This window comes from Athene cunicularia, assembly GCF_003259725.1.
Source record: "Athene cunicularia isolate RWA chromosome 3 unlocalized genomic scaffold, athCun1 chr3_part1, whole genome shotgun sequence".
Lineage (NCBI taxonomy): Eukaryota > Metazoa > Chordata > Aves > Strigiformes > Strigidae > Athene > Athene cunicularia.
Genome location: NW_020799097.1, coordinates 1,996,461 through 2,018,393, shown reverse-complemented (window position 1 = coordinate 2,018,393; position 21,933 = coordinate 1,996,461). Strand labels below are relative to the sequence as shown.

At 47.0% G+C, this 21,933-nt stretch overlaps 1 protein-coding gene across 3 annotated transcripts in view; it reads right to left on the bottom strand.

Moving 5' to 3' along the window:
* EXTL3 (exostosin like glycosyltransferase 3) overlaps positions 1 to 21,933 on the bottom strand; it is a 151,390-nt gene that overhangs the window by 21,887 nt on the left and 107,570 nt on the right. For all 3 annotated transcript variants that reach the window (XM_026845272.1, XM_026845270.1, XM_026845271.1), the window contains 2 exons: positions 16,444 to 16,568; positions 9,857 to 12,481 (listed from right to left, as the gene is read on the bottom strand). In XM_026845272.1, coding sequence (XP_026701073.1) covers positions 9,857 to 12,004 — 2,148 coding nt within the window. In that variant the 5' untranslated portion in view covers positions 12,005 to 12,481; positions 16,444 to 16,568. The remainder of the gene's footprint in view (positions 1 to 9,856; positions 12,482 to 16,443; positions 16,569 to 21,933) is intronic.

Here is a 21,933-nt window from a genome sequence, read left to right as displayed (position 1 = left end):
TATAAGGAGATGTACGAGTGCATGCTTTAGGGACCAGGCATGGTTTTCTGTTCTCTATGCCTCAGTTTCCCTCTGGCTTATTAGCAAGATGCCCTCAGCTCCCTGCTTCTGGTCTTTCTGCCACTTTCAGAAGGGAAATATTCTTTACAGGGCTAGCACCGATTTTCATTAAGTAACTGAAGGTTGTAAATGAATGGAAGTGACTTAAACCTACTGCTTTTTCCCCTGATTTTCTTATGCTCTCTAAAATGGCATCCCCTCACTGCCATCAGGAAAAAAACTTCCATCTTTTCTGAGTACTTCTAGTTAAACAGGACCAATTCCAGGGATCCAGCAGTCAGGACAATGGGAAAACAAACTGTAGCCCTTGGCTCTGAATCCAGCTACTCTATCATGTTTCTGCTTATCGATCGCTTTTACATGAGATGAACTTCCTCCTCCAGAAGCACAGGACGGAGCCAGGAGCTGCTTTTTGGATAGGGCAGCACTCCGTATGCACAGCACGGCAGGGAGATCTGTCATGCCTTATCGTTAACCGCAGAGTTTGATTTCGAGAAAACTGAAGAAAAAGCATCCATCAGCTAGATAAGGGAGAGCAGCATCTGCTTCCTTGCCAGATACAGGCAGGAACCGTGGGGAAAAGGGGTAAGAGACTGTCCAGGAGGTGAATAATATTGCGGCTGCTGTGCTGCACCACCGCCAGCCCGCTGGTAAACTTGGGAATAAGTCACCATCTTCTATCTGAGAGCTGCAATATCTTTGCTGATCGATCCCACAGAGCTTGGGGAGGCACCTGTGAGCTACACCAGACACATAAGAACAAACAGTGATTAAAGCCTCTCTCTTGCTCCTCATCTTTTTCTCTAACCTTGTATCCAAGAGTTACCTTCCTCTTTATAACCTTCTCATGTCCCTCACAGCTGCCTCCCTGATGTTGCAATGCCCCACAAGGTCCCTCCTGTTCTAGCAAACTTTAGCAACACAGATTTTCTTTTGCCCCATCTATTTAATACCCACAAGCTAAAGCCAAATTCATGACCTTGGTGATTACAGCTTGCTCCTCCTCTCCTGTCCCCGGGGGCCCATCCATTTCTTGTGGTACAGCATCAAGTTATAGCTACTCCGGTAGATAAGGCTGTTTTCACAAATAAGGCACCCTGCACAGAATGCACAATCAAGATTTTGCACAACAAAACCACTCCACCAAATCTGTTAAAAGCACAGGAAGAAAGGCAACGCAGATACCCGGCTCTAGGATTTTATCAGAATTAGGGCGTAGCTTGCAGTGAAGTGGATGTCAACACAGGGTGCCATAAACTAAGTAAAAGCTGCAATAACAAAGTTACAAAGAATGAAAAGAATCCCAGAATCTCAGAATCGTTCAGGTTGGAAAAGCCCCTCGGGATCAGCCAGTCCAACCCTCAGCCCGACTCTACACAGTTCTCCCCTACCCCACATCCCCCACAGCTCATCCCAACGGCCCTGAAACCCCCCCAGGGGTGGGGACTCCCCCCTCCCTGGGCAGCCTGTTCCACTCTCGGACCACTCTTGCTGGGAAACATTTTCTCCTCCTGCCCAGCCTGACCCTCCCCTGGGGCAGTTTCCAGCCGTTCCCTCTTGTCCTGTCCCTGATCCCCTGGGAGCAGAGCCCAGCCCCAGCCTCTCTGCAATGTCCTGTCAGGAGCTGCAGAGAGGGATGAGGGCTCCCCTCAGCCTCCTCCTCCTCACACTGAACACTCCCAGCTCCTTCCCTGGCTCCTCACAGCATTGATTCTCCAGCCCTTCCCCAGCCTCGTTGCCCTCCTCTGCCCTCGCTCCAGCCCCTCCAGATCTCTCTGGGATTGAGGTGCCCAGACCTGGACACAACCCTCCAGGTGTGGCCTCACCAGTGCAGAGCACAAGGGGACTGTCACCTGCGATAAAGAGGATGAAAACAGAAGGAAAAAAATAGAGAAAATGCATCCACACACTCAGATCTCCCTCCATGCTTGTTCCACTGTATGGAGTAATTTGGGGATATTAAATATTCTGTTGCTATTTAAACAGGTATGTGCAGGCCACCATGCAAACTCTAAAAGCAGCAGGAATCCAGCCCTGGAAAAAACAATGTGGTATTTTGCTGCTGTGCTGACTCTGGTGCCAAGTCCTATTATGCCACTTTTGTCCCTCAGCTGTTGTGACAGAGCCTGCTCCAGAGTGGAGAGCGTTTTGAAGATGCACAGACAGCTTTCGTGTTAAGGGTTAAAGGCTTCCACACAGGGGGACTGGCCCCTGTGACATCTTCAAGCTTTCATGTGTGAGAAAAACCATCCAATTATGTACATAGTAGTATGCAAGGATGCTTCCCTCCTTTATTTTTCTTTTCCAATGCCCCACAGTAACGCCTTCCTTCTGGTCACCGACCCCACTAGCTGCATCCTAAGCCAAGGAAATTCAGACAGCTGAGGCTACGGTAACACTTTGCCTATGTTGAAGCTACTACAAGCCAGCATATGACAGGCGAAAGAATTAAGTGCTGGTTTTAAGCCACAGCAGTGGAGTATTGCAAGGGTGTTTGAGTTAATATTCAGAGCGCAAATCCCCAAGAAGTCAGTGCTGCTTGTTACATTATCAGCGTACATTCACGCATCGCTGCACCGTTGCTTAGGCCCTGCAGTGACAAGCATCTGGATTTTAGCATCGCAGGTAAACTAAGCAGCAAATTTGCTCCTTCCTCTTCTGCTATACAACGGTAAAAATAGATAACGAGAGAGCAAAACTCACAGGGAGTTGAGAACTAATTTGCCTCTCCAGCAGCACCGTGCTCCGCAGGCAGCAGGTGGTGCTGCGTACCCGAGAGCAGCACGCTGACATTTCTGTGCGACATCACCCTGTCTTATAAAATTGCTCTCCTCGAGAAATTTAACTTGTAAACCTGCGATATACCACCAGTAAAGTTGGTGCACTGGATGGAACCCATTAAGCCATGGATGGTGCAAATCTCATGTGTAAAGTGGTTCAATGCTAAGAAACAAGGTCATTTTTTCAGTGGATTGTCACAGAAAGCATTGCCTGAATTGTTCCTTCTGGAAACAAACCTGTAGCTCCCCACTCTCATATGCAATCCAGGAGCTGAAATATATATTGGGTTCCTCCTGATTTTGTACCCAAGAGTTTCAACCTAGAATAAGGCAGGGAAAAGCAGTAAGTGCCCAGTGTAAAGGTCTGACTCACTGCGGAGCTTCAGCAGGTGAGTTGGTCCAGAAAAGCACAAATCACATCACCGAGGAAGGGTTAGGTACGTGCTTAGCTACCTGGTAGAAGTCAAGACCCGAGCTGGTATTTATACAAAGCTCCCAGGAAGGAAAAGGATCGATGGAACTGCTGGTATGATCAGCACGCACAGTTTTATTCTCGTCTAACTCATGGTCCCCGTGAGGACCTCACCCTGGGTCACACACACCATTTCAGCTCGAGTTACTGGTGACTGTGCGAGCAAGGTTGACTCTGCTCTTACCAGAGCCCCAAACCAGGCAGAGAAGCTCACTCTGCCACCATGACAAGCTACGTGCTGCTGTTACAGTCTGACCAGGTTCTATTCCTCCTCTTCTCAGCCAGAAGCATCACCCAGGGACACCATCACGCTCCTTAAAACAGAGATACCAAAGCACCTTTGAGTATTTCTGCTAAAAAGAACACGCAAACCCAAGGCACCCGTCCTTCAGCAGCAAGCTTGGCTCAGTACAGTCATACAGACTCTGCCCAAACAGAAGGGAAAGTCATGACGGCATTTCACCCCCCCCCCGCGTCTGCTCCTGATTAACAAGTGGCATTTCAAGGGACACTGTGGAGAGCCAAACAGGTCTGCAGATGCAGCAATGCTTCCGGATTAGACATTTTCCACAGATTATTCCTTTTTAAACAAGCAGCTAAATTGAATGAGCTTTCTCAGCCGGCCACCAAGCCAGCAGAAAAGGACGTTACGCCACTGGAACTGGCTGCAGAGATCAAAGCCAGCTACTTATTCTATAACAAAGCTGAAGGAAAGGATTAGTCACTGCTGAAAGCCACAGGAGCTGGCATTGGCAGTGAACCCAGCTAAATTGCTCAGAAATGTCTACAAGCACACACCACCTAACCCCGGAGGAAGAGGAGGAAGCAAACTGCCGCAGGGCTTTTCCAGCCACAGCTCTGTTGCTGAAGGACCAGCACGCAGGCAGAAAAGAAAGAAGAGTTGGAAGTTCAAGCTGCAATTTCTTAAAACATAAGCACAGGTTGTGAAAATACTGTTTTGGGCTGAAAAAGGTTTAGCCCCAAATGGGGGAAGCCCTTTCACAGCTCCTCTGGGTACCGGCAGCACTTGGGCTTCCCAAAATAACCCAAGTGAAAACCAGTCATTACTGAGAAAGTGGGAGAGATGCTACACTGGCTCAAAACAAAGTAAAACCACAACATAACTGGATAGTACTGATCCCACCCAACCCCTCCAGCAATAAACCCAGATATAAAGTCAGCAGAAAATCTCAGTCATCAGCTAACAAGGGTAAATATGTCACACTTCCTTTGCCACCAACATACCCAGCCCAGCAGGCTCAGCTGGTGTACCCCCATTCAGGTGGTGCCATCCCTCAGCCCCCGCATCCAAAGTGATGGATTTGAGATTAGGAACATCAGCAGCCATCCCGAGCTGCACACAAAGGGCTCAGGACAGGAAAAAAAAAAAAAGAATAAAGGCAGCGTTGCTTGGAAATCACTGTTCGAGGTTCAAACACCCCTGTAAACAGATGAAGCATCTGTCCTCATGAAGCTGTCTGTCTGCCACAAACCTTTTTCTCATGTTGCTTGGACCTCTGTGGCCTTTGGCAAGCAGAGGTTGCTGCACTGGCAACACAGTACTAAGCCCTCACAGTCTGAGAGCAGCAGGTTACTCTCTCTGGTTGGCAAAACCTTTACTTAAGATGAGATGCTTTCTCCTTACTCTACTAAGGACAGAAAAAAAAAAAAAAGTGTTAAAAATGCACCTTTGTCCATTTTAAGAGACAGACCCGAAGACGCTGGAGTTGGATGGAAGAGGGTGTCTACATGGGGCTGAGAACTATTTTCACTCAAGATTATAACCAAAAATCAGGGTTCTCCTGAGCCCTGTTTTCCCTTTCCCCACCTTCTCCCATCTCTAGGGCACAACCCACAGGCTGAGAAATAGGGGTAGGAAAGGAGGTAAGGGAGGCTGACTGAGCACCGTTTGCTTTCCTGGCTGAGACTGCAACTCCTGGGGGGCTATAAGGAACTTTCTGAAAGGGAAATGGATAATTTAATTGCTGCATTAGAGGATCTGCGGCTGTTTTGAGTGCAAGCTGCTCCAGAGCTTAATCACCTCACTGCTCAGGGCTTTGTGCTTTCCCCACCAAACCAAGGACATACGCAGCACTGGCAGACTTCTGAAATACATATTAAATACATTTAAACAAACACTCTTCAGGTACTCTGGCTGTTCAAGCTCAATTCATTCTTCTAGATTTTTTTGGATTAAAGTCAGAGCAGAAACAGGGAAAATAAATCCTGTCCCCCTGCCCCAATCCACACCCTGCTCAGGGCTGCACAGAAGATGGACGGAAAATCGGCTCCAGAGGATTTGAAGAGCTGCTAAAACCATGTACCGGGTTTATGAAGCATCTGGGCTTGCATCTATGCTGCAAGTTTGCCGAGGAATTGCAAGCAAGTGCCCTACAGCAACCAGAAAGCAGCAGCACATCAGTGCCAAGCACACCACAAAGCGCAGCAGGAGCTGAATCTTCTTGGGTGCATCTTATTACCATTTGCGTGGGCTGGATGTGTGTGTGGTTGCCTGAGTGTTTTGTTTCATTTGTTTCCCCTTCACTTTTATTCATGTGGATGAAAATGCTGTCAAGGAATTGCAAAGCAAAGAGTGAGGTTTCTTCTGTCATCACCTGTACGCTATTTAGAAATCCTGAGCACGGAGATGCTGAAAGGGGAGGCTGGAAGTCTCTATCCCAAGATTGAGCCAGATCTCCTCCTTAATGACTCTTTTTTTTTTTTTTTATTCTGCTGCTGGAAATCTTTCCAAGATTAATGGGCATGCAGGGGCAGTGTGGGAGCATCAGACAAGCATCGCCACCTCACTCAAACCCTAGTGCAGTCTTTCCACCTGTTCAGAGCAGGATTTAACCCAAATTCCTTTCCATTTTCCTTCCCTGATCTTTCCATTCTTCTTTCCCTTTGCAGGACTCTCGCCCTCGCTACAAGGGAGTGGACTCAACTGCTGTCAGGGATGGGTGCTCCAGGCAGTTTTAAAATTTCTTGAGTATATCGTGACTTTGCCAGATGCCACAGACATCCTGAAGTACATCTCTTGAGCCAACGCTGCAGAAATCCTGCAAGCAGGTGCTCAGAAGTTAAGCAGTGGTTGCTGTTGGTGATGGCAGAGTCACGCTCTCCAGGTTCTTCTGGGGGAGTTCTAATACAGCACTAGAAATAAACACACTTGCAGAAAGCAAGTTTTTGAGCTTGCACAAACAAGATTTCTCACTTACAACCTTTGCTTTTTGTCGCAATACTATTTAACGTGAGATGGGAACAATTTTTACAGCTCAACTCCAGCACAAAGGCACTTGAAATTAGAGGGTAATCTACCCACATCTGTTCCAGGGGCAACCCTGAATGGCTACACACACAACTTTACATTAAATTGTATTTGCACCTGGTCACTACAGGCTTGGTACAAGGCCAGAATATTTTATCAGAGACTCCTATGCAGCTAAGGAATCTTACTGATTTTTTTTTTTTTTTAGTAAATTATGCTGTCACAAGAAACCTACATCTAAGTAAAAGTTTTAAAAAATTAAATACATTCTGTAGCCCTGTTTATCTCATTATCCATGAAAGATTCAAAGATCCAACACAGCTTCAAGCTTTGCTCTTGATTAACTCCCAGCCCACCAGGGAAAAGAAACCACATAACCTGCTTTGCAAGACCAAATCACAACCAAGCAGCAGTTTGCAAATGAAGTTTCAAGGAACTGATCGATGAACTAAGGTCAGCTCATGCTGTGAGGGTAAAGGAGGAAGCCCAGTTCTCCTTTGGGTATTCTGCTAGCACAAAGCCTCACAGCTAAAGCGTAGTCCTAAATCCCACACCAAGGCACTGCTGGTGGGATTTAAGACTAAGACTACGTTATGCTTCCAAGGGTTTTTTCCTGCCCAGGACACGCTACGCGCGTTGCTTTGTCTCATTAGGCTGCGATTTACCTCAGTAACCTTTTGGCTTTGGGTGCTTTGATCACGGATCGTACTGACACACGTGCTGCCACCGTGCTGCTCCTCGCAGTCAGATGGTGCCCAGACCCTTTTCAATCGAGGCGGGGGCACCCAGCTCTGCACCCACCCACTTCTCCCTCCCTCGACTTTTCTCTGCATAGCTCTGTGCTTTGGGACTTGAACGCAGGGCAAGTCCTTGCACCCCAAACTTACTGGAACATATTTATTTCATAGAGATACAGCACTGCTTTAAGATCTGAGAGAATTAGATATTCCCCATCAAAAGACACTTTTTTCCCTTGTAAGAAAATCATATTCACAGCTCTGCAGTTTCTTTGACATCAGCAGTCATAAGGGCTTGTGTTCCTTGCCAACCCCACGGATCCACCTGCTTCTTCCCCTGGCTAGCACATCCCACGTCTCAGGCACCCAGGCTCAAACAGAGCCTCGTCGCTGCTCCCCAAGTTCTTGCTGCCCTTCTTCACAGCAGGTCTTAGGATCTGTCACTGATGAAGCCCAGATAAATTTCTGTATCATTACCGTACTAAACCATCCATATAGATGAATCCTACAGACTGCCAACGTGATTTCAACACCCAGTCTGGAGGTGGACTTAGCAAAGAGCGCTTCGGTGGGATGGATACCTGGAGGCTGCAATGGGCTAAGCCTCCAATGAGAGATCCCAAGAGACTTGGGCTTTTTTAAAAAATGGGATTTAGAAAAGTGGGAAGAAAGCGTACCTATTATCAGACCAACACACTCCTTCAGGAAGGACCCCAGCAGAAGCTTGCTGTGCTCCAGTCATTCCCTGGCCCTTGGCCATGAGCACAGTGTTGCCACCCAGCATCCCGAAGCAGACACAAGACAATTTCCTCCTCTCGAACCAAGCGGTACCGAACATCCCCAACATCCCCCATGGCCCACGAACCCCAGCGTGTGGCTCGAAGGCGACAGAAAGCAACTCATGTGTGTCAAAGTCCCCCAAAAAAAGCCCACGGGCCTCCAACATAATAGATAAGCAGATGAGAGCAGAGTTAAAAAAAAAACCATTAACTTCCATCAACAGAAACATATTTTTCTTTCACAAATAACACCCATTAGCAACTCCAAGAACAATCCCCACTCTTCAGCTCTGAAGGAGTACACGGTTTTTCAGCAGACACAATGCAAAGATTTTACAGAATTCAGGCATTCAACAGGACTAATGTGAAAGATTATTTTGCAATTATCCAAGCAATTTTCTCTCCTCATTGTCCCTGGACCATAAGGGTTTTTAAATGTGAGCAGAAGGATTTATTCATCACAATAATAATAAAAAGAAATATTAAATCAATGAATCTCTTTGCATGAAGCATAAAGCTCACATTGCTATTAAGCTTAGTAGCGTCCTGTCACATAAACTACACGCAGTTTGCGTACTTAAGTACCATCTCCCTCTTTTATTTTCACTTCCCTAATTTGTAAGGCATTATCCTTCCATTTGTCCTCTAAATACAACCGGATTCAGACAACAGAGTGTTGCTTCTTGTTAGTGGCTCTATGCCCGTGCTCTCTTTACGAGGGCACACGGAGATTTATATTTAATATTGTGAACAATGGCCAGTGCAAAAAAGTTATGCTGGGATGACAGAGAAGTCCTAAAATAAATACATACATAAGTAAGTAATAATTTAGGGAGAATTAACTCTTTACAAGCAACACTGCCAATATGCAAGTGAGTAGCTGGGCATGAAAATTAATGTTGGCCCTTGAAGGTGTCACTTCTTCAGTTCGGCCGGGCAAAAAAATATTCAACCCAAACCTAAGCAAAACTCAGTCACAACCTTTGGAGCATGGAAGCTCTTACGGTCATGTTGGCCTTGGCTTGTATTTCCATTGCTGCCATCCCCTGTAATATCAAGTGATAAATGACTTTTGAGGCCCTTGAAACAGGCACAGCTTCAGTGGGTCCCTCTTTCTATAAAAGATTTATCTGGTGAAGTGCAGAAACAGTTGCTACTTAGGTATTTATAAGGTGCCAACTGTCCTTACAGTGTGACACTTCGGGAGCCTAAGCAAAGATTTCCAATAAGCAAGAATCTCTAGCTTTAAGCCCTGAGATTCGTATCAGGCTCCATACAAGCAATTACTCTTTCCTGAGTGCTAAATACCTGGCACCTCTAAAGATCCCGTATTTTTACAATTTAAGCTCTCCTGCGTTAACAGCTCCTGTATTTCATAACCCAAAGGCCACCGAACGAATTCTCTCACAACAGCAATTCATCTCGTCTAAGTTCAGGCATCCACTGAGCACAGGCATCCACCTCTGAACATCAGCCTCCCTTCAAAGCCAGGGGAAAGAAAACAGCGTTTCTAGAGCAGGAGCCACAGCATTCTCATGAAAACACCTAAAATGGGTCAGATGAGTCATACCTGTAATCTCCCTGTTTTTCTCCGATGAGAAAGCACCCAGATCAGGTACAGACATCTACAACCACATGAGACGAATGCTGTCCTAGATGACTTAAGCTGAGCTGACACGCTACAGAAGAGCTACGACCAACTCTAATGTACAAATACCCCACCAGGAAGCAAGACCGTAGTAGCTACAACTTTCTCTTACCATGATTGGGACGCCAATGTCTGGCCACAAGAGATCCTCAGAGGGAAGCTTGGGAGAGTTCCACACTACCACAACTTTATTTAAGTATGGGAGACCATTGAGCCTTTCTAGGGAGTTCATCAACACTTCCTCCCGCTCGTAAGTCAACATCACTACTGTGAACTGCTCCCGGGGGACGTTGCCACCCAAAGCAGCCTGGAACTCCTTCCCAGAGCCACCTGCTCCTCCACCAATTGGTCGAAATCCAGTCCCAGACCCCAAAAATTTTGCTTCTGATGGTAAAACAGGGTCGAAGGGAGTATAGGGGAAGAGGTGGAAAGGCCCTGGAGCAGAATTCCAATTCCGGTAGATGTCCATTGCAGTGAGGGTGAAATTGCGGAGATATTTGGGAGATGCATAGGGTGGTTCTGTTTCCACAGGCCCCAAGTCCAGGTCACCGTTGTCTGCCATATTGGGGTCTGTACCAGCAGCTTTGCCAGACCGGTGGGGAATCTCCACAGCGGTTTCTTCTCGGATAGGAGCAGCTGGGATTTGGATTCGAGTCCTTATGATAGCTAAGACTGTGCTGAACACGTTGTCGGAGGTGGAGAAGTAGGTCTCCCACAAGAAGCGGCCCTGCCTCCTCATGGCAAGGAGATCGTTGTCAGAAATGCTTCTCAGAAGAAAGTGCACTTCTGTGATACGTGGCTTTGGTATAATTAAGGCTGCCTCGTTCCACCGGATCACATCATTATAGGGTAGCTGAACTTGCTCTCCGAGAACCACCGGGATGGCTCCAACTTCCAGAGCCTCAAACAGTCTCATGGCACACCCGGCGGAGATCACTAAATGGGTGTCCCCTGGGGTGATTATCAGTGCAAAAGTAGATAGCTTCAGTAGCTCTAGTCTGTCATCCCTTTCTCCACACAGAGCCCACTCAGTGGGCAGACTCGCCTTAGGCTGGTTCTTACATGTAAACTCCACCAAAACAAAGTCCAACTTGCTGTCCTGAACAGCCTTCAAGGTGGTGATGATCCGATCGTCGTAGTCAGCTGGGGCATTGCCTTCTATCTCCTCTTCGAAAGAGCGAACCTCTTGCAAGCTAGATCTGAGAGACTCGATCTTCTCCCCCTGGAAACTAAACAGGTATTTACGCTTGACTGGCACCTGGGGTGGGATTTCTAGGAAATTCGGTTCAGACATAGCGTGGACCAGGGGCGATACCACAATATCAAACCCTGGTCGATACTGCACATCGTAAAAGGTGGACTGGGCAATCATGGCCCGCCCAGTGCTGATGTTGTAAATGAAGTTCTGAGTTTCTGATTTCCTTGATAAATTGATGATGAGATGGTTATGTCCATCAGTCCTCCAATATGGCAAAGAGTGCAACTGTTGCTCTAGTTCAGTAGGTTTTGGCATTACAGGCTCTTGCATTTCCCCCACTAAAATTATATACACACAAGCAATATTTGCATTTTCAGTAACATAAACATTAGTTCTGACAGTTGCCTCAAAGGCTTGTTTGATTAAAGGGTCTAAGGAACTACCAAAAGGGTAATCGTCACTGTTGTAGACATAGACTGGAAAGCCAGATGTCAAGGGGCAGCGCGAGTAGTCAAAGCAGTTGTGTAGTCTGCAGTTCCTGTTGGATTTTGGCAGGGGGAAGGTCACATCATCTTTGTCTGGCAGCAGCCGGATGGGCAAGGAGAGCTTGGGCTGGTTCTGAGCCATCAGCTCTTTGTAGGAATGCTCGGTCTGGCTGATGACGTTCTTCAACTGCAGTAGGTCCTGCTTGGCATTTTCAATGCTCTTTTTGCAGGCCTCGATCTTTAAGTTGAGCTTGGCGATCTCGCTGTTGAGCTCCTGCCGCTTGGCCTCCAGCTGGAGCAGCTCCTCGCTGACCGACTCGCGGATGCGGCACAGGTCTTGCACATGCTTCACCTCGCACAGCTCGTTGCCGGTCCGAGGGCCAAAGATGCGCTTGCCGGCATCGTCCGCGTCATCGATGGTAGTTAGGTAGTAGTGGGCAATGAGGGGAAAGAAGACGAGGATAATGAAGAGGGTGAAACTAAGCCAGGTGAGGCGGATCCGACTGGACCATCTCAACATCCACGGCTGGCCTCCGTTCCCCACTCCCCCATTCCGCAACATCGTATATCCAGTCATGAGTTCAAAAGTCGCTGCGTGCCCAATCACGTTGGATCAGTAGCCATAACCAAAAGAGTTTTTATAGCGAGTCTCTCGAAAAAAAATGTTATTGTGCCTGCTTAACGAGAAGCCAATAGAAGGGGAATTTCATCTTCTTGTCGTGCTGACGGCTTTTCTACAGTCGTTTTGCTGCAGGCGCAACTTTTGATCCTGTTAGACTTAATCATTGACCTTCTCACCCACCCCCAGCCCACCCCTGGTCTGTGGGCAACCTTTGCTGGAAGTGTCACAGCGTTGTCATGGTGATTCAAAGTCTCAACCGGCAGAAGAAAAACACAATGGGATCAAGCCAAACTCTACTGCTGCTCTTGACATCCTGCATTACCATCCAATGAATATGCAGAGGCACCAGCCATTGTGGAGAAGGAGCCAGAAGAGACTCGTACGAATGTCAGTCTCTCTCATCGCTGCTGCGCGGCTGATGCTCTGCCATTCCTACAAGGGAACAATCATAGATTCAGACAATGCAAACAAAATGACCCCCTAGTGACCTAAGACGTTGCTGGTTTTTAAAAGCAACCGTCCTCTCCGCAAAAGAACAACCTTCATACATGTCTAAAACCTCCGGGGTTAATACCAGTAAACCTAAGAAAGCGATGGAATTCACATGGCCTTCTCTGGGCACTCTGCTTTTCGTTAGGGTTGGATGCTTTGGTGGCCAGACCAGAAAAAAACACAGCCCGTGGATCTGGTTTCCTCTTTCTGCCTCTGTCTTGCTGCATAACTTTGCAGGAGCTGCCCTAACATCTGCAAGCCCCTGTCTCCTCGTGTACAAAATGGAGATATTAATGTACACCTGCTCTCTCCACCCGCCTTTTAATGGCATGTTGTGATCCTGGGACACAGCAGTGTTGTGAATTTCTACTGCATAAATGAGTGTAATCGCTATTGTTCTGGTCTAGTGACTCGAGCTGATGAGGAATTTTTAGATGAAGTGTTTTGCTTTCATTTCCTGCTGGAAATTTTTGATTCATTGCAAGGGAAAGTTTACAGGGAACGTACTCGTGTTGGTTACGATTACCTCCACCAGCTGGCTGCGTAGTAGAGAATTTCTGGTCAAAACTGGAAAAGGCTACACTGTACATCAAAACAAAGACGCCCAAGTTAGGATCTGCTGGGTACCACACCACCCAAGCAGCATCAGCTTGCTTAGACGTGCCTTTTTGCTTGGAAAACTCTGCTACAGCACTGAATGCCTACCTAGCATGGGCATGGAAATCAAGGACATGGCAAATTCAGCTCTGAGTCGTTGGTCTATGTCAACAGATTTAAATCTAGGCCGTGTGAATATGCTGCCACCAGAAACTCTCCCTTCCCTTTTATTAGCATCCTCCGAGGTACCTAAGTTTCTGGGATATTCTTTCATACACTGGACTTCCCACATCACTGATGAATATAGTGCTGGGCTTAGTGTTGACTCTTGCACAGCCTCAAGAGAAGCTTATTCATTTCCGCTTCAATTTTTAATTAGAGAAAAGTCATCTACACTGGTGACGGTCATTTTTCACTAAATCTATTTAATACTCCTCTCATCTACTCATCAAGAATTAGCAGAAAGGCGACGAGGAAGCAAATCTCAGCTGAAACAGAGATCTGGAAACGGGCCAAAGCGAAACAGGAGTTCACCTTAAAGGAGCAGAAAAAAGTCAGGAATGATTTTCAGTGTAGTACACAAACGTGTGTCAGAAAAAATAAATGGAAGATCTGATTTTAACCAGGAAAAATCATAATGAAAGGGGAAACAAGTGGAACAACAAAGCACAATTCCTAGGCCTATTTTGTTACAAGGCCATTTGTTGTCCGTAACATCAACGCCCCACAATTCAATGAGAATCCCCCCAAACCTGACCCCCAACTGAGATGCACAGCAGTATGGACACTTAAAAACAAGGCAAATTTTAAATTCATAATGTTGTTTGGCAAACGGCACTGGCGTAAATCTCAGAAGGCCGGGAAGATAAAAGGGCTAAAAAGTCAGCAAAAGGCTAAATCAGCTTTCTTGAATCTTGGCAGCAAAGTCGCTGTGGGCAGATGGGGGAGGCTTCAGCTCTGCTGGCAGGACATTTTAACACTATTCTCTGTACTCCAACTTGCATTTGCCCGGGCTGGGCGAGAGGTTGGTGATGAATGTAAATCCCCAGGGCTGTCAGTCAGGCACAGGGAGCCCTGGCGACAGCAGCACACTTGCATCGTGCCTCTGGGACCGCTGCTACACAACAGGAAGGTTTTAGCATGCACCAGTGTACAAACCAGGCAACTGAAGGCAAAAATAATAAAAATTTAAAAAGCTTTTAAAGTCTATTTTTCTTTCTTTTTCCCCCTTTTTAAGCTCTCCCCAGGAAACGAAGCTCATGCCGTCACTGTCGTGTTTGTGCCCCCGTGGGTCAGTCCCTGCTATTTCAACATGGTCTCACAGGGGCTGCAAAGATCCTAGAACTGCTAGGAGTTCTCTGCAAACAGCTAGCCAGGAGACGAGAGCTGCCCTATTAATCCTTTTCCTGAGGGAAATACCAAAAGCACATACTCACTGGAACATCAGCGAATCTAAAAAACAGCTTAACTTCAAGGCACGCGTGGGAAAACAAGCTCTGCTGGGTTTTTTTGTTTTGTTTGGGGGTGCCAAGGGGTAAGTTGCGGTCAAATCCTGCAAGGTGTTGAGACAACACTGAAACAAGTGATCATAAATGCGGCCAGGAACAAATAAGGAGGCACGTGGACATGTTGCTTCAGACTGGCCTGAGAAAACAGTTGCCCCACAGGCAGTAGAGGCAGTCCCAAAGGTTATCAGCTGAGATTCCATCTAAATTTTGTTCCTTTGTATTTGATTTGTCCCTTTATGAGCCCTAAACAGTAATAAAATGGCAAACTGGACTCCCTAAAATGGCAACTGGGGTCCTTGAGAAGCTAAATCCATCACTCTTGCACATGATCCTCTGCAGCTGTTCTGACACCTAATCCTTCCAGTGGCTCCTCTGGCCCTTCCACTCAGTTGACACAGAACAAACTTTATCCTCCTGACCTAAAAACATGGGCTGTGAATTTTAAAAATCCCTGTGCTCAGAAACCAGAAGCTGACAGACTGACTCTGACACTAGTCTGGAAGAGACCATGCGGGAAAGACCAGAGCAGGCTGGGGAGGCATTTAAAATGCAACACACGTGGCTTAGGATCAGTTAAAAGTATTGACTGTCAGTATGAAATATGTGCTGGCGATAAGGCAAGCACTTTAGACACACTCTCAGACTCTTCTTCATTACTAAGACTTTATTCCTCATCAACTCGATAGAGCCTGAGGTTGTAACACATTGTTATTAGGACTTCAAGGAAAAAAAAAAAAAAAAAAAAAAAAAAAAAAAAAAAAAAAAAAGTAAAGTAAAAACCTAATCTGTGGTTTTACCAAGAGAGACTTCAGTGGTGTATTTAAGAGCAATAAGTAGCCCTGGGGAAAAAGGCTGTTACTTTCTATAGTTCCCAAAAAGAAGTTTGGGAGGAAGAGAAACAAGTTAGTTTGCTGGGTTTTCCAGCCAACTCATTTCTCTCACTCTCAAATACTATTTAGTTCTTTAAACTGATCGAGTCCCACACTGAGAAAGCCTTTCTGACATGATAACATGATGTCGCTGCCTGATAGATCTAATTTACACACACCACACACAAAAAAAAAAAGAGGCAGGAAGAGCTCTTAGGAAATCAGAAGCTCAATAATTACCAGAGCCTCTTCCCCAGTGCCAACCTGACCGACTTGGGCACGACAGGTTTGCATGGTGCAGTTCCTTCTCGCACAGCACAGGGCTGCGAGACTGAACTGCTGTTTGAGCACATTGCCACATCTTAGTTCAAGTCTCAGGCTGCATTCTCAGCTTTCCTCAACTCCACAGTAGGCATTCCCCGTGCCAGTGAAGTTATGGGAATGCCTGAGGTTCTCCCTCATTCTGCCTTTCTAGTAGAAACAGCCAGGCTGGTCTGATCTGTGGATGTCCGTGGAGTCAATACTCTGCCAATGTTCTGTCACCGAGGTCCTTCTGCAAACACCTGAGCACACCTATTCCTCCCCACTTACACCTCCTTTTGTCCATCGCCCTATAAAATTAGGGAAATATTGTTCCTTTCTCAGTGTATTTGTGAACAGAGCCTGGAAATTTTAAACTTAACAGTCCTCCAGAGCCTAGCACAGCAATAAATAACTATTAGGCACAGACTGCAGTGCGCTTTCCAGAAAGAAAATCCACAGAGATCCTAAATTAAGACCTCCCAAACTCTGTCTGTACGTACCCCTATTTGTCCTTGCTCTCTTTCTTCATCAAATGATGTGCCTGCAGTGTTATTGTTGCTATGTTACCTCCACAAACTTTGTGCTGTGCTGGCGCTCTCCCTGGAGAACGAAGCACCGTACCCACCTGTCACACAGGCTCCCTCCTGACGGACGGCGAGGGATGTCAGAGAGTGCGTGTTAGTGGCTCCTGTGCTTCACCTGTCCAGTCTTGAATAGACAGTTCCTATTGCCAGGTCTCTTTCACAAGCACTAAAAATGAAATAAAATAAATTTAAAAAAAATCACTTTTTTTTTTTTGTAAAGGAGAAGCAGAAAATTCTACTTAACAAAGAAAATACAGCATATTCCAACCCCCTTTAGAACAGGGATTCTGGTGAAATGGAAAAGAAACAAACACACGTAGCCCTTCAGCAGTGGTAACTTTCTACTTCCTAATGCTCTCAAAGGAAAGGATTACAACCCAAATCTCCGATCGCTTTGGGAACAGGAGCAGTTGAACAAGGAGAATAAATCTATTAGGTGTGTGCTTTAAGGTACGTTTGAGAGCAGATCTTTAAAAGGAGCAGATGGAAAATTCACTCTGAAATGCTTTGCATGCTACAGCCTTAGGGATCATCATGAGGGATTTGTACCATCTCGAGAGCTCACAGGTACAGAGGAATCCTCCTAGGCTAAGATCAACACTGCTACACGCCCAGGCCGTAAAAGGTCTTGTAATCTGTAGGATAAACTGCATCCCCGGCTTTAAGAAGCTTTTATCTAAACCGAGGAACATTCAGCACATTTGCAGCTCCACACGAAGCCAAAGCTGCTTCCATCCATGCTCCCCATCCGCAGCTGGGCAGGGTAAAGGGGTCCTGGAAAAAAACCTCCAAGAGAGCCCCTGCATGTGCTCGCTCCAGCAACACCAGGAAGCCACGTATGCTGAAGAAGGCAGCGGCTGAACGATCTTAGGGGAAGTATCATGTGTGTTCGCCCTGTACTTCTACACTTTCCCTGTGCTGCTTGTGTGGGAACAGGTTCCAGACAACAAGACACTGGCTATCACAGGATTATCTCGGTTGGAAAAGCCCCTGAAGCTCCTCCAGCCCCACCATGACCCTCCCCCTGACCGTTCCCAACTCCCCCAGATCCCTCAGCGCTGGCTCAGCCCGACTCTTCAACCCCTCCAGGGATCCCGGGGACTCCCCCCTGCCCTGGGCAGCCCATTCCAACGCCCAACAGCCCCTTCTGCACAGAAATCCTTCCTCAGAGCCAGCCTGACCCTGCCCTGGGCAGCTTGAGGCCATTCCCTCGGGGCCTGGCGCTGGGGCCTTGGCTCCAGAGACTCATCCCCCCTCTCTGCCCCCTCCTGGCAGGGAGTTGCAGAGGGCCAGGAGGTCTCCCCTCAGCATCCTCTTCTCCAGACTAAACCTCCTCAGTTCCCTTAGCTGCTCTTCAGCAGCAGCAGCATCTGATAAAACCCCAACAGGCTCAAGATCCCAAGATGCACATGTGTGTGTACTTCTGGTGGTGCTACTGGGAGCTAATGCTCGTGAACAGGGAAATTGATACCCAGAAGAGATGATGGAGCTGACAGTCACAGATGTGGAGGTAAAACAGAGTGCTGCTCTCTCAAGGATGGAAGTTGAGCTGCTTCATCACCACAGAAAGGAAAGAAAGAAGGGAGGGAGAACTGGGAACTGGCCATCCAGGCTGAGAGCAGGAAGAAGAGGACAGGAAGGACTGGGAGTGTGGGTTCCTCCTACAGACTACCTGCAACCCTAAAATCTGTCTGTGATGACAGCAAACAGATCTTCCAGGGCTTCAGCACAGGCAGAATGAAAAAACACATGAGGTGGGGAGTGCCCTTAAACCGCAGCTCTGGCCACTACCCGCTTAGCCAAAGCCAACCCTTGGGATAGGAGGCCAAAAGATCCATAGAACTTCTCTGGACAATGCCCAGATTCAGAGACCTCCAGAAGTCCCTTGCAACCTAAATGATTGTATGATGCTCTGCCTGGGCTCTCAGGTGGCAGTTAATTCAGAAATGTGAGCAGAAACCTGGAGTGAAGATGTCCTGGGTCTGCCCCCAGCTCTAACATTGCCTCTCCCCAGCACGCGGGGGGTGGGGGGGTGGAAATCACACAACCTCCATGACCCATTCTTCCTCTTTATAAAGCAAAAGGTGAACTCAAACTGCTTCAAGGCAGACAAGTGAAGAACTGACAGTCTGGCTCACAGCTTTTTTTCCCCATCTGGAGCACAGGGACAAGAGCACACTCCAGATGATGTTCGGTATTGTGGCAAGCAAAAGCTACAGAAATCTCTCCCTGAAGTGCATCCAGAAACCTGCCTGCTTTGCCCTCTGCAAAGGTCTGTCATGCTCCTCAGTTGAGGTTAACAGAGTGGTTTGTGAACGTTCATTTGTTCTGATTAAATCCTTAAGATAGTAAAACCTCATCCAGTTCTCAGAGAGCAGGTAATGGAGGTACGGAGAAACAACTTGCCTGGGTACACCCTAGAAGCTGCACCAGCTTGGGATTCACTTTACATCTAATTGTCCTGTCCACAAGATCGTCCATCTTCCTAGCCTGCCTTTTTCCAGCAGTTTCCTTCTCTGGTGCCTTCTCGCTTTTTGCATAATGCATTGCAAAAATCTACTTTACATATTGAGCTTTTAGTTCTTAAATTTATTATTTAGTGTTGTTCTCTGGTAATAAACAAGCCATATTGTTTTATTTATTCTTCCAGCCTGCACACAAGCAACACTTCTCTGCACAAAGAAATAGCCAGCTTATGAGCAAATCTTTTTATATTCTGCAGTACCAAACAGCAGAGCACCCTTGATGCAATTCCCTCCCCCCCTCCCCAAATCGCAGAGCAAGGGACCGCAGGGCAGAGCTTTACAAGAAAGCTGATGTTGTGCTGCTTGCTGTGTTCCTGTTTACAAAGCGTTGAAAGATTTTTTCGGGGGAAGCAGGAAGCAAACTGAGGAAGCAGGTACTTCGCTCCGTTGTGCGCAGTGGCACAAGCTACTCAAGGAGTAGGTGCGTGGCTGATCTGCTCGCTGCTAAATGGGATAGGTAAGGTGTGGGAGGAGGGAAAGGCTCTTTTTGCCTTTGCCTCGAAGCGATTAATGAAGAACTGTCTTGAGGTAAAACCACACTGAAGAGCCAAGCGTTTCGCATCGTATGAGAGAAGCGGGCAGAGGTCAACTCCAGACAGGAGGAGAGGGCTGGCTTTCCAAACACTGACTTTGAGAGGCAGCTCAGGTCCTTGCTTTTCTTTGTTGTTTTCAGCCCTAGATAGCTCAGGCACATTATATTCCCCGAGGCAGAAATGCAAACCTCTCTCACCTCCCTAAAACACCATTGTCACCACCTCCTCAGCAGCAAATAAATGTGGCAGAATTCAGGCTCCTGCTTTCTAATAGATGCTTCAGGTCATACTTAAGCATAAATTTAAAGTTTTCTTTGTCTTGGATAAGTTAAAAGAAAAAAGGAAACATTGCCCAAAGAGCACAGAAACACACACAGTGTTTAACAGCATCCTGCTTAGTAGGGTGGGTCACTATGGAAAATAACCTGTCTCTGTGGGTTTTCTGGAAAGTTTGCCCCATTTCCCACACACAGAAAAGAAGCCAGTTCTGGAGATGGAGCATCTCCACTTAGGAGCCTCTAACAAGCACAAATCATGTGGGTGGCTTCTTGAAGAATTCAGCAGGCAAGGGGACAGGTCAGCAGTCAGTCTGCACGACCCAGGCACGTCAGAAAGTTTACACCCCCAGAAAAGCTACAGAAACCAGAAAACCCCGACTGCTACATGCAAGCAAGGTGCAGGGCCATTACATTCATCAGTGCTACGTGACCAAATCAACCAGGCTAACCAGCTCCAAATGTACCTTCCCTCCCTGGCATCGCTCTTTCACTCGCTCCCAATCTTCCCCTTTGTATCTGTGCTGCTGTGTGTCTAACACCAGCCTTTCCTCTCCTCTCAGAAAAGCCTTTGATGCACGGGGCGGGCAGCTGCACACAAGTCTCATTAGCAAGCTGACGGCCTTCTGCACTTTTTGGAGAACACTTCATCACTACGTAAGTGGAGGCCGCTCTGTTTCAGACAGCCCGATCGATCATGCCAAATAACTAAATTACCTGACGTGCCGTAATCACCCATATTGATAAAGCAGGTGGGTTCTTTTCCAACACAGTTCATTACAATGCAAGTTAGAAATACGGATGCACAAACACAACTATTGCCAGGACTCTATTAATTTGGACTAGCTTCAGATGGGGTCCTATGGGTATAAACCCCTCTCATTACCAGGCACCTGAGACCCAATTAGGTGAGGGACATTAAATGCTTTTCTGCTGCACTCACAGGCGTTCAACACAGCACGAATCCAGTGGCTCAACTAATCTGCATGTTCACCATCTGAAGAAGTTTTAGGAGAAAGATGTCACCGTCCCACACAACATGTCACCACCTCTGCTAGGCTTGTGTAAAAGCTGTCCTAACCCCACTACTGCTGTTATACCAGTAGCTGGTAGCGCCTGTGCACGCGTAGGCTTTGGAATGTGAAGACTCGTGTAGATTTGGCCACATACCAGAGTGGAAAAGCACTCTGCACAGAGAGATGGAATCACAATAACTGCTTTGGAGAAAACACACCTCCAATAAAAATCAAGCCCGGACGAGGATGGAGTGGAGAGCAGGCTGTCCTGTCCCTGTCTTAGTAAAGAAGGATAGTTAAGCCTAAGGTCAGCCATGGGATAAAAATAAATCTAAGGTCAGTCTCTTCTTTTTCTAACCTTCTTAGAAAAGTCGATGACTGTTCAGCTTCTTCCTCCCCCACCACACAAATGCCCACAGCTTTACTGGTCCTTTGGAGTTGTAACACCCAGTGTTTACCTCCTGTTTCTTTCTTGGACCCCCTAGAAGCTCCTTTCACTCATCAACCCAGCACTGCACCTTGGCAAGCCTTTTCTAAAGCCCCAGCTCAGTGGTGAACTGAGCCACAGTGAACGTGCCTGTCTGGCCATTCCTCTCCCCATCTGTTTAACCTGTAAGCTCCCCAGGGCATGGCCTACCCTTAAAACACTCGGAGTACCATGAAGTGTACCTACAGACCTCCCTCCTGCACAAGGTACCTACGTGCTGGCAGGAAGCGATGCGGCGTGTAGCATCCTTGTTGTAAAAATGCTGCTGGCGTAAGATCTCTGCCAGCTAAAGCAACGTTATGATGGCTGAAATAAAGAAATAAAAGCTAATTACTATGGTCATGCAAAGCAAAAAGGAACCTGACCAGGTGACTTAAGCCGGCCTAACAAACCAGATGTTTGCAGTCCAGCTAATGAAAGGCTGTGCAGGACACTTGCACTATACAGGTTAGGATGTGCAGACGTGAGAGCGGCCAAATATGTCACTTCAAAATACACAGAGAGAACGAAACGCAGTGCCTGAAGCTTGTGGGTGTGCTTAACAAAGTTATTAACCATCAGAAGAGTGTATGATAGAAGATAAGCACTAGCAGAATGCATAATAATTAAATTTCTACAAAGCGAAGTCGTTGCTTGGATTTGAAATGCTGGATAATTTGACACACGCTGTGCGCTGCTTTGTCACTGGTGCCCTG